The 14415-nt window shown below is 49.8% G+C and overlaps 1 protein-coding gene across 1 annotated transcript in view; it reads right to left on the reverse strand.

Annotated features, from left to right (window-relative positions):
* Positions 1-14199, reverse strand: part of FAM3D (FAM3 metabolism regulating signaling molecule D) — a 28440-nt gene extending 14241 nt beyond the window's left edge. The window contains exons 1-5 of the mRNA XM_032868537.1: positions 13987-14199; positions 12121-12171; positions 10234-10341; positions 7789-7812; positions 4431-4548 (exon numbers count right to left, since the gene is read on the reverse strand). Coding sequence (XP_032724428.1) covers positions 4431-4548; positions 7789-7812; positions 10234-10341; positions 12121-12133 — 263 coding nt within the window. The 5' untranslated portion in view covers positions 12134-12171; positions 13987-14199. The remainder of the gene's footprint in view (positions 1-4430; positions 4549-7788; positions 7813-10233; positions 10342-12120; positions 12172-13986) is intronic.
* Between the last annotated feature and the right edge of the window lie 216 nt (positions 14200-14415).

The following is a 14415-nucleotide window of genomic DNA, read 5'->3' on the forward strand; positions in this document are numbered from 1 at the left end:
AACTAATACCTATTCTTCTGAAGCTGTTTCAAAAAACAGAAATGGAAGGAAAACTTCCAAACTCATTCTATGAGGCCAACATTACCTTGATACCCAAACCAAAGACCCCACCAAAAGGAAAATTACAGACCAACATCCCTAATGAACATGGATACAAAAATTCTCACCAAGATACTAGCCAACAGGATCCAACAGTACTTTAGAAGGATTATTCACTTATGGACATTGGGGAGGGTATGTGCTATGGTGAGTGCTGGGAAGTGTGTAAGCCTGACGATTCACAGACCTGGACCCCTGGGACTAATAATACATTATATGTTAATTAAAAAAAAAGGATTATTCACCATGACAAGGTGGGATTTATTCCTTGCTGCAAGGGTGGGTCAACACCCATAAATCAATCAATGTGACACACCACATGAATACAAGAAAGGACAAGACCCATATGACGCTCTCAATTGATGCTGAAAAAGCATTTGACAAAGTACAGCATCCTTTCATGATTAAAACTCTTCACAGTGTAGAGATAGAGGGTACATACCTCAATATCATAAAAGCCATCTATGATCCAGGATCTATAAAGAACTCCTCAAACTCAACACACACAAAACAGATAATCATATCAAAAAATGGGCAGAAGATATGAACAGACACTTCTCCAATGAAGACATACAAATGGCTATCAGACACATGAAAAAATGTTCATCATCATTAGCCATCAGGGAGATTAAAATTAAAACCACATTGAGATATCACCTTACACCAGTTAGAATGGCCAAAATTAGCAAGACAGGAAACATGTGTTGGAGGGGATGAGGAGAAAGGGGAACCCTCTTACACTGTTGGTGGGAATGCAAGGTGGTGTAGCCTCTTTGGAGAACAGTGTGGAGATTCCTCAAGAAATTAAAAATAGAACTTCCCTATGACCCTGCAATTGCACTACTGGGTATTTACCCCAAAGATACAGATGTAGTGAAAAGAAGAGCCATCTGTACCCCAATGTTTATAGCAGCAATGGCCATGGTTGCCAAACTGTGGAAAGAACCAAGATGCCCTTCAATGGACGAATGGATAAGGAAGATGTGGTCCATATACACTATGGAATATTATGCCTCCATCAGAAAGGATGAATACCCAACTTTTGTAGCAACATGGACGGGACTGGAAGAGATTATGCTGAGTGAAATAAGTCAAGCAGAGAGAGTCAATTATCCTATGGTTTCACTTATTTGTGGAGCATAACAAATAGGATGGAGGACATGGGGAGTTAGGAGAAAGGAGTTGGGGGAAATTGGAAGGGGAGGTGAACAATGAGAGACTATGGACTCTGAAAAACAATCTGAAGGGTTTGAAGAGGTGGCGGGGTGGGAGGTTGGGGGAACCAGGTGGTGGGTATTAGAGAGGGCACGGATTGCATGGAGCACTGGGTGTGGTACAAAAACAATGAATACTGTTATGCTGAAAATAAATTAAAAAAATGATTAATAAAAAGAAAATAAAAACCATCTATGAAAAACCCACAGCAAATATCCTTCTCAGTGGGGAAAAACTGAGAGCTTTTCACCTAAGGTCAGGAACACGGCAGGGATGTCCACTATCACCACTGCTATTCAACATAGTACTAGAAGTCCTAGCCTCAGCAATCAGACAACAAAAAGAAATAAAAGGCATCCAAATCGGCAAAGAAGTCAAATGCTCACTCTTTGCAGAAGACCTTATACTCTATATGGAGAGCCCAAAAGACTCCACCCCAAAATTGCCAGAGCTCATACAGGAATCCAGTAAAGTGGCAGGATATAAAATCAATGCACAGCAATCAGTTGCATTTCTATACACTAAAAATGAGACAGAAGAAAGAATTACAACTGTACCCCAAATCGTAAAATACCTAGGAATAAACCTAATGAAAGAGGCAAAGGCTCTGTACTCTAAAAACTATAGAACACTCATGAAGGAAATAGAGGAAGACACAAAGAAATGGAAAAACATTCCATACTCATGGGCTGGAACAACAAATATTGTTAAAATGTCTATGCTACCTAGAGCTATCTACACATTTAATGCAATCCCTATCAAAATACTATCAACATTTTTCACAGAGCTGGAAATAAATAATCCTAAAATTTTTATGGAACCAGAAAAGACCCCAAATAGCCAAAGGAATGTTGAAAAAGAAAACTAAAGTCAGTGGTATCACAGTTCCCAGACTTCAAGCATTATTACAAAGCTGTCATCATCAAGACAGTATGGTACTGGCACAAAAACAGACACATAGATCAATGGAACAGAATAGAGAGCCCAGAAATAGACCCTCAAGTCTGTGGTCAACTACTCTTGACAGAGCAGGAAAGAATGTCCAATGGGAAAAAGACAGTCTCTTCAACAAATGGTGTTAAGAAAACTGAACGGCCACATGCAAAAGAATGAAACTGGACCATTTTCTTACATCGTACACAAAAATAAACTCAAACTGGATAAAACACCTAAATGTGAGACAGGAATCCATCAAAGTCCGAGGGGAGAGCAAAGGCAGCAGCTTCTTTGTTGGCCGCAGCAACTTCTTTCTAGACACATCTCCAAAGGCGAGAGAAACAAGAGCAAAATGAACTATTGCGACTTCATCAAAATAAAAAGCTTTTGCACAGCAAAGGAAATAGTTGACAATACCAAAGACAACCTACAGAATGGAAGAAGATATTTGCAGATGTCTTATCAGATAAAGAGCTAGTATCCAAAATCCATAAAGAACTTATCAACTCAACACCTGAAGAACACATAATCCAATCAAGAAATGGGAAGAAGACATCAAGAGCCGTTTTCCCAAAGACATACAAATGGCCAATAGACACATGAAAAAACACTTAGCATCACTGGGCATCAGGGAAGTACAAATCAATACCATAATGAGGTACCACCTCACACCAGTCAGAATGGCAAAAATTAAAAACTCTAGAAACAACAGGTGTTGGCGAGCATCTGGAGAAAGGGGAACCCTTTTACACTGTTGGCACGAATGAAAGCTGAGGTAGCCATTCTGGAAAACAGCATGGAGGTTCCTCAAAAAGTTAAGAATAGAGCTACACTACCACCCAGCAACTTCATTACTAAGTATTTATTCAAAGGATACAAACAGTGATTCAAAGGGACACGAATGTTTACAGCAGCAATGTCCACAATAGCCAAACTATGGAAAGAGCCCAGATGTCCACTGACAGATGAATGTATAAAGAAGATGTGGTATAGGGGCACCTGGGTGGCTCAGTGGGTTAAAGCCTCTGCCTTCAGCTCAGGTCATGATCCCGGGATCCTGGGATGAGCCCCGAATCAGGCTCTCTGTTCAGTAGGGAGCCTTATTCCCCCTCTTTCTCTCTGCCCACCTCTCTGCCTACTTGTGATCTGTCAAATAAATAAATAAATCTTTAAAAAAAAAAAAGGAAGATGTTGTGTATACATACAATGGAATATTACTCAGCCATTAAAAAGAATGAAATCTTGCCATTTGTGATGATGCGGATGGAACTAGAGGGTATTATGCTAAGTGAAATAAGTCAAAGACAAATACCATATGATTTCACTCATATGTGGAATTTAAGAAAACAGATGAACATGGGGAAGGGAAGGAAGTAAAATAAGATGAAAATAGAGAGGGAGGCAAGCCATAAGAGATTCTTAATCATAGGAAACCAACTGAGGGTTGCTGGAGGGGAGTTGGGTGGGAGAATGGGGTAACTGGGTGATGGGCATGAAGGAGGGCACGTGGTGTAATGAGCACTGGGTGTTCCATGCCACTGATGAATCACTAAATTCTACCTAAAAAATAATACAGTATATGTCAAATTAAATTACATTTAAATAAAGAAAAATACATACATACATAAATACATACACCACCAGTCCCTGGCCCCTTTGACAGGATAAACTTAGTGCCCCAGAGCCTTTACCATCTGGTTTGGATAATGGGTACATAATCTTTGTCCTGCACCTGGATGGAAGCCCCCGCACCTGCTCCATCTGAACTTTGAGGTCTGAATCTTGATTCTGAGCTCTACCCAGAGGCATTCCCCTTTAGAGGAAGCCCAGGACCTTGCTGTCAGGCAGACAAGCTCAAGAGTTCAAATCCAGACTCTGCCACGGGTCAGCTGGGTAATGGCTTCTGAACCTCCATTTCCTCATCTTTGCAAAGGGGTTAATTGCAACCCCCCCACCCCCACCCCCCAGGGTAGGTTGGGGGATTGAATGAGAGGAAGCCGGGAAGCATTTAGCAAGGTGCTGGCGGATGGGAAAGCTGTCTGGATTACTGTTATTTGTGACTCATCCACCCAGAGGAAAACCAAGCCAGTGCAAGGTGTGGGCCCGTCTCAGCGCCCGCCCTTGCAGCCTTCGAATTGGCGAAGGAACCCGTGAAAAGAAAGGGAACGCAAGAAACTTACACAAGGTTTTCGAAGCACATGGTGGGACCCACGACGTTAGCGGCTCCGCTGCTGATTTTAAAGGCAAAGAAATTGTCCGGGCAGGGCTTGCTGAGGCCGCACTTGGTCCTCGCGACCTCTGTGGAGGGAACAGACCAACCTTGGTGGTCGCAGCGTGGCAAGGGGCTCGGGAGGAAGCAGGGGAGCGGCCTGGGACAGGCTCCGGACCCTGAGAGAGGCCTCCTCCCCAAGGCACCTTTGCTGACCATCTGAGGCCTGGGGGCGGGGGGGGGGGGCGGTTTGCCCCTTTACGCATGCGCAGGACGCCTCCAGCCCTCCCCACCGAAGACCCAGGACACCTGTGTGTCTGACCACCCTCGAGTTTATTTTCAGGGTTTCCACGACAGCTCTAGCTCCAGCTCAGCGCCTGACTCTGATTCAGACCCATGTCCTCTCCCGGTGGCCCTCCCACGGCCAGCCCCAGAGGCTGGAGAGAGGCGGGAGATGTATCTGGGACCCCCAAACACAACGGACTCTTTGTGAGCGGGGATCTCTGTCACCTGTTTTCAGCCCGGCAGGCTCTCATTTATATTAATCCCTGCTGTTGCTGGTTTTTTTTTTTTTTTTTTTTTTTTTTAACACCACCTGACAGTTTGGAAAGTACCATTAGGGAGGCTGGGTAAACACGGAATTAGAGAAGGTTCACCTGCAAAGGGAAAGCCATGATCGGGCATCCTGTGTCCTCCAGCCCCTGTCCCGCGCCCCGTCGAGCTATGGCAGCACGGGCTTGGAGCAGACCCCCAGGCTTCCTGAGACAAGCTGGCAGCCGCCTGGGGCTTGCTGTGTGCTAAGCACTGTGGCAAGCACTTTACATTTATTATCTTATTAAATCGTGCCGGGAACTCCTGTGTCTGGCACTCTAGGGCCTGGCACACAGTAGGCACTCAATAAACATTCACTGAATGAACGATAGGTGGTTGGGCAGGGCTGGGCTCCAAGCTGGGAGAAAGGATGCCATCAGGGTTCTGAGGATCTTGCCAGCCTCTAGGGAGCCTTTCTGTGCCTCAGGGAAAAGTGCCCCTCTCGGGGGGACACAACCCAATGTGCAAGCCCACTCCCGGGTACTCCAGCCAAGCAGGCGGCCCTGGAGGCCTGAGTGGAATGCCTATGGTGGGCTCTCTGCCCTGCCTCCTGCTCCGAGACTCAATAAACCCACCTGATGGGTATAACCAGAGCTCAAACCAGGACACTGTCACCAGAATGAGCGCCAGGTGCCGAGACTCCCACAAGGGGCTGTTAAGGGCAGAGTGGGTGTCTAGGCCGGTGGCACTGGTCAAAGAGAGCTGGGGACATGGGGACCTGACTCCCCTGCTCCACCTTCTGAAGAGGGCCCTTCTCAGGAGGCCTAGCACCTGCCGAAAGGTGGGCATGAAGGCTGAGGATGAGGCTGGGGAGGGGTCCTACTCTCCTGTGAGCCTTGGGCCCTCACCTCTGGTGCCCTGTCCCCTCATGGAAAGGCCAGGTAACTCCTGAGACCAGACATTCTTACTGATGCTGGAGGGATTGTTCCAGGCCCTGGACCCCACTGTAGAGTTTGCCCAGAGCCTAATCAACTGCAGCTAAGTCTGATAAACCTGATGTCAACAAGCTGGCTTAAGCAGGCTTTTCCAGAATTGATTTTCTGACCATCCAGCTTTTACGGTCCAGCTACTGGCTGAAGGGGATGACGTCCAGGGGGCTCAGCCACTGGGAGGCAGGGATTTGCCTTCTGGATTTGGGCTGGGGGGCTGCCCCCACCAGCTGCCTCAAACCCTGAGACTCCAAGCCTTCTGGGAACCCCTAGTGCTGTTGCTGACGGTGTGAAACAGAGCATGGGGGCAGGGGGCAGGGGAGCAGTCAGGAAATGTGGGCTGCTCTTGAATAATCTTCAGTGTGACTTGCCAGAAATCTCTCCCTTTACCTTTGCCAGCTATAAAATGAAGGAGTTGGTTTAGATCAGGGCTGTCGGATAGGTCTTCTCGGAACTGTCAGTGGAGCCGCTATTAAGGGGCTTAACCATCAATGTCGACCAGGAGAGCCGGCGGGGGGGAGGCAGCGTGTGTGCCCAGATCTGTCATGCCCCAGCAGATGATGCCTGAGTGTGTGTTTGTACCGAGATGCTGTGCTACTCTGTGTCTACTCCAGAATAGGACTCAGGAGGCTCAGGTCAATGGAGTTGCAAGTGTGGGTGAATGGTTGGTGTTGATCCATATGGTCTTTGCTCTCTGTAACCCCACAGTGCACGGGGGCCCCCATGCCCTTCTCATTCAAAATTCTCCTCCTGGAACTACAACCCTCTTCTGTCACTATTACGTTAGGGTGGGAGAAGGGGGGCTTGGAGATGTTGCCTCCTGAAAGGAGCGTTGAGACGGTGGACTCTGGGCTAGCCTAGAGTTGAACTCCTGCTCCACTGTGTACATCTGTGTTGCCTTGGCCAAGAGATTTCACTTCTCTGAGCTTCAGTGTGCCCACCTATAAAATGGGTATAATTAGAGAGCCTACCCGAGGTGGTGAGGATTGCATGAGATACCTGGAACGCTCTGAACACAGAACATAGTAGGCCCTCCATCACTGTACTATCATCATCATTATCATCATAACTGTCCGTCCCTTCCCCCCTCTCCACACTTTGGGAGCTGTGGTCTTTCGCTGAAGCCCTGCTTGGACGGCTGCAGTATCCAACATTGGAGGCCTCAGCATTCCCACTTTCCAGTGCCTGACTTTCCAGCCATGGTCTCTCTTGCAGCCCCCCACATTACTGCCTCCAGGCCTTTGCCATTCCCTCCCTAATGGCTTCTCTGATCTCATCCCGTTGGAAGGGGGTAGCCCTCCCGGAGGCCGGACCACTCTGCCCCATCTCTCTTGGCACACTGGGCACTTCTACCCTAAAAGACAACCAGCACCCCCTTCTATATGCTTCTGGGGACACCTGGAGTGCCCCATATGGCCCTGGGTACTCTGGAGCAGGAACTGTGACCCAAGCCTCTGGTCGCTGCACGATAAGAAGCACAACACCCATCTTCAGGGCTCTGGCTCAGTGGGGGTCAGAGAGGGGAGGTTGCTGTGCAGGGCCAGGGGCTGTGACTAGGGAGGCAATCCAGACTGCAGGGTGGGGTTGCTAGGGAAGGGAGAGCTGAGCCATCTCCATCAGTCTGAATGGCTGAGAGGAGGCCACTACTGCTACAGGGCTGGGGGGGCTTCAGAAGGCACCTTGGGGCCATGGGAGGAGAGAGCCGGGCAGATTCTGGGCACCAAGATTTTTCTAGGGCCTGCAGGGCTGGGAGGAGCAGCCCTGGAAAATCTCACTCTAAGGCAAAGGCAGGGCTGGGGTGATACTCACCAACCTTCTTGGTGTCCAAATCTGCTGGAGAGAAGACACAATCTGGTTAGCGAGAAAGTGCTTTGGGCGCCCCCTGCTGGAGGCTGGAGAGTGGTACTGGCCCGGCCAAGCGTTCTCCTTCTGTGGGGGATGTTGAGGTGAACTCTAGAAGTCCCACCCTGTCAGGGAGCCCTCCCTCACCTTCCACTGCCACCCCTTCACTCACACACACACACACAGCACTTCCTACTCTAACAGAGCACGTTATTAAATGCATAAAATAAAATAGATTAGAATGGAAACCAATTATACATCAATATAATAATAAAATATTAAAACATAAATTTGTGCTACAATAATCTATGTGCTTCTTTATTAGTGCATTAAATAATAAGGTGGGGGGGGTGTATGAAGCCAGGGTAGGAACCTCTGAAGAAAGTGATTACCCCTTTCCGCAGCTGAGCATTCATGGTTTTCAATGGCCACTTTCCCACTGGTTACCTGTCCTGTCACCGTAAGTATTTCTTGAGACCCTGGATCATCACTTTTGTTTTTGTATATTCTGTAATTAAGTCTGTTTGTCTTTCTGACTCAGACCATGAGTGGGGGCCACATGTTTCTCATTTTGGGGTCCCTGGGACCTAACACAGAATAATTACTCCATGTTGGTTAGAGGTGTTGATTATCAGACTTCAGTTCTGGGGTGTACTTTCAAACCCTGTCCTCTTTCTCACTTCAGGCTGGGGCTCTCTCCTTTAGAGGACATCCCTGAGCTCCACTTCTGCTCAGAGCCTCCTACACTGACCTGGGCCCATCTCTTCCCAGGCTGTCCACACAGCCAAGTCCATCTCTGTAAAAGCACTGCCCTGGGGCCGGGGACATGGTGGCCTACATGGGTTTATACAATTCATCCTGATGTGGGTGTGAGCCACACCTGACCAGAAGTGGACAAGGTGTGGCATCTCAGAGACTCCTCTGTGTGGTGACTGGCTTCTCATTGCTGTGAAGTTGTGAGCTAGCCTGCCCTGCTAGAGGTTACTGACCAGGTCAGTGGAGGTCATTCCCTAAATCCAAGGAGGACAAATAAGGATGCATAAATCCCTTTCCTTTCCTTCCTTCCTTTGAAAGGATTTGGACCTGGGAGACTTGGGCTCCCATTCCTGCTGACCTCTATAGGGGAAATTTGGGCAACTTTCTTCATCTCCCTGAAGCTCCCTGAGCTTCTCCTTTCTTAGACTACACATAAAACCACACCGCGAAGTCGTGTATGAGTCCACTCCACAACCACACCATGGATCACCTCATGGGGCCATTTGTGTAGATTATATGAGGTTATTCATGTAAGCAACTGGTATCCATTACTCATCCATCATCCACCCAGACATCATTCATTCACCCATCCATCATCCACTCATCCACCCATCTACCCATCCATCCATCCAGCCACCCATCTGCCATCCAACCATCCATCTACCCATCTATCCACCCTTTCATCATTCATCCATCCACCCATCCATTACCCACCTACCCACCATCCATCCATCTATACATCTGTCCACCCATTCATAATCTATCCATCCATCCATCCCTCCACCCACCATCTACCAATCCACCCATCCATCAACCATCTATCCATCATTCATCTATCCATCCATGCATCCACTATCCATCCATCCACCTGTCCATCCATCCACCTACATATCCATCCATTCACCCATCCTTCCATCCACCTTCCATCAGTCCACCCATTCATCATTCATCCATCCATCCATTCATTTTTCTTTCATTCATCAAATGTTTACTGAGCATCTGCCCTGCACTGAGTGCTAGAGAAATGGATGCACACAGGATAAAATCCTTGCCTTCAGGAAGGTTACATTCTAGGGGATGGTGATCGAAAACAACCAAGTAGACAAATAAACACCCTATTAATGGATGATGGTGAAGCTCTCAAGGAAATAGGCTGACATAGGGGCTAAAGTAGAGGGAGGTGTCACGGCTGCAGCTGGGGTTGTTGGGGAAGGCCTCTCTGAGGAGGTCATATTTGAGCAGAGACCTCAAGTTGGAGAAGAGGGACATCTGTGTGAAGAGTGTTTCAGGAAGAGGCGAGAGCAGCCGTGGCTAGATACCACTCAATGCTCAGTTTTGTGTCTCTTGGCTTCCTCCCTTCCCTCCTCCCTTCCTTCCTTCTTTTCTTCCTCCCTCTGTCCATTTTTCTTGGAATCACATTTCCAAAATGGCCCTTGATGCAGGCACATGTTTGGCCAGGGTCTTGGAACACTTCTCTGTTTCCCCATGGGCTCCAGGCTTCCTGGCAGGCTCCACCCCCCCCAAGGCTGGAGTCCCAAAGGCAGCCCAAACTCTGCCATGTCTGGCTGTCTCCTGAGTCACCCACAGATGGAGGGAGGACTATCTTTGGCTCCGTCCTGGTCCACAGTCCCTGCCCCAGCAGTGAGCCCCACTCACCCAGCCAGCGGGACAGATGGATAGTTTTCATGTTTAAGCTGATGAAGCTGCGAAAAAAGATCCATGTGGAGACCAGGGCAAAGATGAGGGCCAGGAGTCGGAGCACACCTGCAGAGCAAGGAGATCCTGCCGTGAAGCCCCATCACAAGGCCACATAGCAAGGCTCCTTGTGAGTCCTTACCGAATCCCCACAGTGAGACCATGTCACGAGACCCCACCAGACTGAGGCCCACACCTTGGACCAGGTCAGGGGACCGCGTGGTGGGACTATGTGCGAGTCCATGCAGTGATCAAATGGTGAGACCGTGCTGCAAGGTGACGTGGCCACATTTCCCCAAGTGGGTCTACTGGGAGAAAAAGTTAGAAATGAGCCTTCCTGGGCTCCACGTAGCCACCCAGAGACAGACTCTTGAGGGGTGAGGCCCAGGAATCTGCACTCTTATCCAGCACCCTGGGATGAGGCCCAAGTGTGTGGCAGCAAAGCAGGAGGCAGGTTCTGCAGCAGATAGCCCGCTCGGGGAGCCCCGCCACAGGAGTCAGGAAGGCTGTGGCAGTGCTCTGGATAGCCAGTGCCGCTGTATGACCTCGGGCCAAAGCTCAGCCTCTCTGGGCAGGAGTGCCTCAGTCAAGGGTGGACATGGTTCAACAGCCTTGCTTCCGAGCCCACAGCTCGCTGGGAGCGATGGGATAGTTGTCTCTAGTAGGCAGCTTCCAAGGTGGCTTGGGGCTAGAGCTGGTCCTTCACATTTTCCATCACTCCTCCTGAAAGCTGCCACAAATAATCACACAATACTATCTATAGGAACATACACCGGCCTTGCTGCCGTGGCTTCCCTGGCCTCACAGCCTGACTGCTTCTGCACCAGTGGGGAGCAAACCCCCACCCAGGGCAGACCCCCAGAGCTCCCAGTCTCACTCCCTTCCCCCACTCTCCCATGAGGGCCAAAGGCAGGTGCCACTACACCTCCTAGCTCAGGGACTCTGGTGGCCCCATTGCCATCAAGCCACACTCTCTAGGTCCATCCCTGACCTCCGTGTGGCCCTGAATTCAGCTCTGGGGTCTTGTGTTAGCCTCTCGCTACTAGGGGTGGAGAAGGCCCCTGGATCCTGTGGGGTACGGTTCAGGGCTGTGGAGGGTCCCTCATCTTCTGGGCCCCAGTGTGGCTGGAGGCACCCAGAATTCTCCCTGGGCATCAGCTCACATGATAGAGACTTTTGTTGGAGGCAGTGGGCCAACAGCTTTCACGTACATAGTTATGTCAGTTCATCCTCACAGTAAATGTACGTGTTGGATGCTACTGATCATTACCATTTTGCAGATGAGGAAACAGGCTCAGGGAGGTGGTCAGTTGGCTCAGACGTGGCGTTTGAAGGGAAGGGAAGTGCGCTGACTCTAAAACTTGTGCTCTGAACTTCCTCACAGCTATTTGGGAATATAAATGAATTGTCCATTTCTTCCTTGGTGCCTCAGTCTCCCTATCTGTACAGAGGGTAAAGCATGAGAACATGGATGAGAAGGCAAAGGCTGCTCCTTGTGCCCAGCCCCGTGGTATGAAGTTTCTAGAACAGCCCTCCTTGAGCCCTCACTTCCTTCCAGGGTTAGGTATCTCCAAAATAGGGACAGTCCCTGTGATCCCAGCCTGGTGGGGCCATGATGGCAAAGCTTATCTGGCCCTTCAGCCTATGGGCAGCAAGTTGCCTTTTCCTCTCTTTCAGGCTTACCCCTGGATGGGTTTCCTCCTAGAGTTAGTCTGGTCTGAATATTTGAGAGCATGGGATGCCAAACAAGCTCTGAGTCCAGGGACTGGCTGCACTCCTGATAGAAAAAATGATTCCTAAATCAGTATCAGACCTTGAGACTTTGAATCCTTGGAACGTGGCCCCTACCTGATCTTCTCATCTTGTTCAGGTGAGGAGCAGCTTGGGGTCAGTGTTAGCCTGTGGAGAGAAGGAAATCAAATTGGAAACTGGCACCTGGGGTCTGAAAATGAATAAGGTAGATGATCAGGGATGAGTATCTCTGACTGAGGAGATCACTGACTTTCGGTTTGGTTCCTCACCATCTGTCTTCTGTTCACTCTCTGCCTCCACCTCTCCTTCACTTTTGCCCCTAGGATTTTATATTCTATTCAACACGTCTTTTTTGAGTGCAGAGATTGGCAGGTAGAGGAAGTTGTAGTCTGCCAGCCACTGTCTCTTGGAGGATTGATTTATTCATCCATCCATCCATCCATCCATCCTTCCACCCTTCCATCTGTCCATCCTTCCACCCTCCATTTGTCCATCTTTCCATCCGTCCATCCTTCCACCCTCCATCTGTCCATCTTTCCATCCGTCCATCCTTCCACCCTCCATCCATCTTTCCATCCGTCCATCCGTCCATCCTTCCATCCATCCATCCATCCTTCCGTCCCTCCAGCCAGCTGAGAGACATTGAGCTAGCTGGCTCCAGCAAAACCATCAGGAAACAGCAGCTCGAGTGATTTCTGCCAAAGTGCCAAGGGGAAGAGTAACGAGAACGCTCACATTACGGGTGAGTTTGCGCAGGTGCTATATACGCAGTTATCTCCTTTCGTCCTCGCACACCCCCATTTTAAGGGTAGGTAAGCCAAGACTTGCCATGGTTAAGCCCAGGGTTATTCAGCTGGTAAGGGTCACAGCCAGAATTTGGAGCAGGTCTCCACTGCCCAATCCCCACAGGGTCCCACTGCCAGGGCCCTTTGTCCCAGAGGAGAGTTGAAACTGGAGTTCCCTGCCTTCTTGATCCCCAGGCCCCAGCTTTCACCTGTGTCACCCCCCAGGTGCTGGGCAGTTCCCAGTGACTCAGCAGCTGTGAAGACCCCCAGGGGGTATCTAGAAACCTAGGGGAGGGAAAGGCTGGTGGTAACTGTTCTAAGTCTCTGAACCCCCACAGCCAGCTGGAGCGGCTCTGACTGCAAGGAATTGCTCCCACGACTTTTCTTGCCCCCTTCCTACTCCAGAATCTTCTTTATCCTAAGAATCCATCCCAACAAACTTGGTCTCCAAAGCCCTACCGTCAAGGACCCAGATAAGAGACAGGAGGCCATTCAAGCAGTTCCCTGGGTCACTCCCTGATATTTAAACAAAAGCAAGGGCAAATCTACATTTCCTTTTGATAAGTATGAAAATGTTCCCACCCACTCAGACCTGCCGGTTAGGTCCTTCGGTTAGGTCCTTCTGGGTGAGAGAGGTGAGCCCGTGCCTGACTCCACCCACAGAGGTTTTATAGAACTTTAACTTCCTGAAATTCAAATGATCACCTCACCCACCCCCCACTCTTTTTCGATACGAGAGTATATTATGCTTTTGAGTATTCCTGGAATCTGACCTACAGTCTGGGAGCCCAGGCCCCCAGATGATGCTGAAGGACGTTCCGTGGGATCCGCATGTGTGGGGACCCAGGAGAGCTGGGGGCCAGACAGGATGGAAGGATGGGAACTGGGTCAAGTGGTTGGGGACGCACAGGTGACGAGATACACGTTGATATTCATAGAGAGCAGGCGGGAGACGGAACTCGGAGAGACAAAGGACGAGGGGCTGAGGGGACGGCAGAGATAGAGAGAGGGACACAAAGAGAAAGAACAAGACAGGGACAGAGGAGGAAAACACATAAAGGAGCAGAGGGAAGAGCAAATACTCAGGACATGCATTTACCCAGGCTCAGAGGGAGAAAAAGTGCCATTCAGAGAGAGACAAGAGAGATGGGACAGAGATAGAGGCTGGGACGCATACCTGGGCAGGGGGCTAGCTTCTCGCTGTCCTGCCCATGCCAAGCATGGATTCTGGCTTCAGGGCTTGGGGGTGGGGAGAGCGGTGAGTCTGATGTCCCTCCTGGCTGAGTCCCCAACCGTCCCCTCAGCACCTGCAGGGCTCTTCAGTCTCCTGAGCTCCCCGCCCGCTCACCTGGCCAGCTCACCCTGCCAGCCCATGGGTGCTCAGGAGGCTCTAGCTCCACAGTCCTGGGCTCTGGGACCGGGTCTGCTGGGGGTGGAGAGGGAGGGAGGAAGGCACTTGGGACCGGTATTCGGGGTGGGGCAAGAATTCCATCCGTAACCACCCAAACTCAAAAGTTTCTTCCTTACTTGTTCCTGCGAGAACGTCTGTCACAACCTGTTATTCAGGTTACGGAGCTGTGGGGCAAAGGCATGGGGAGAAAGGTCT

This window comes from Lontra canadensis, unplaced genomic scaffold, assembly GCF_010015895.1.
Source record: "Lontra canadensis isolate GAN:19392208 unplaced genomic scaffold, GSC_riverotter_1.0 scaffold35, whole genome shotgun sequence".
NCBI lineage: Eukaryota > Metazoa > Chordata > Mammalia > Carnivora > Mustelidae > Lontra > Lontra canadensis.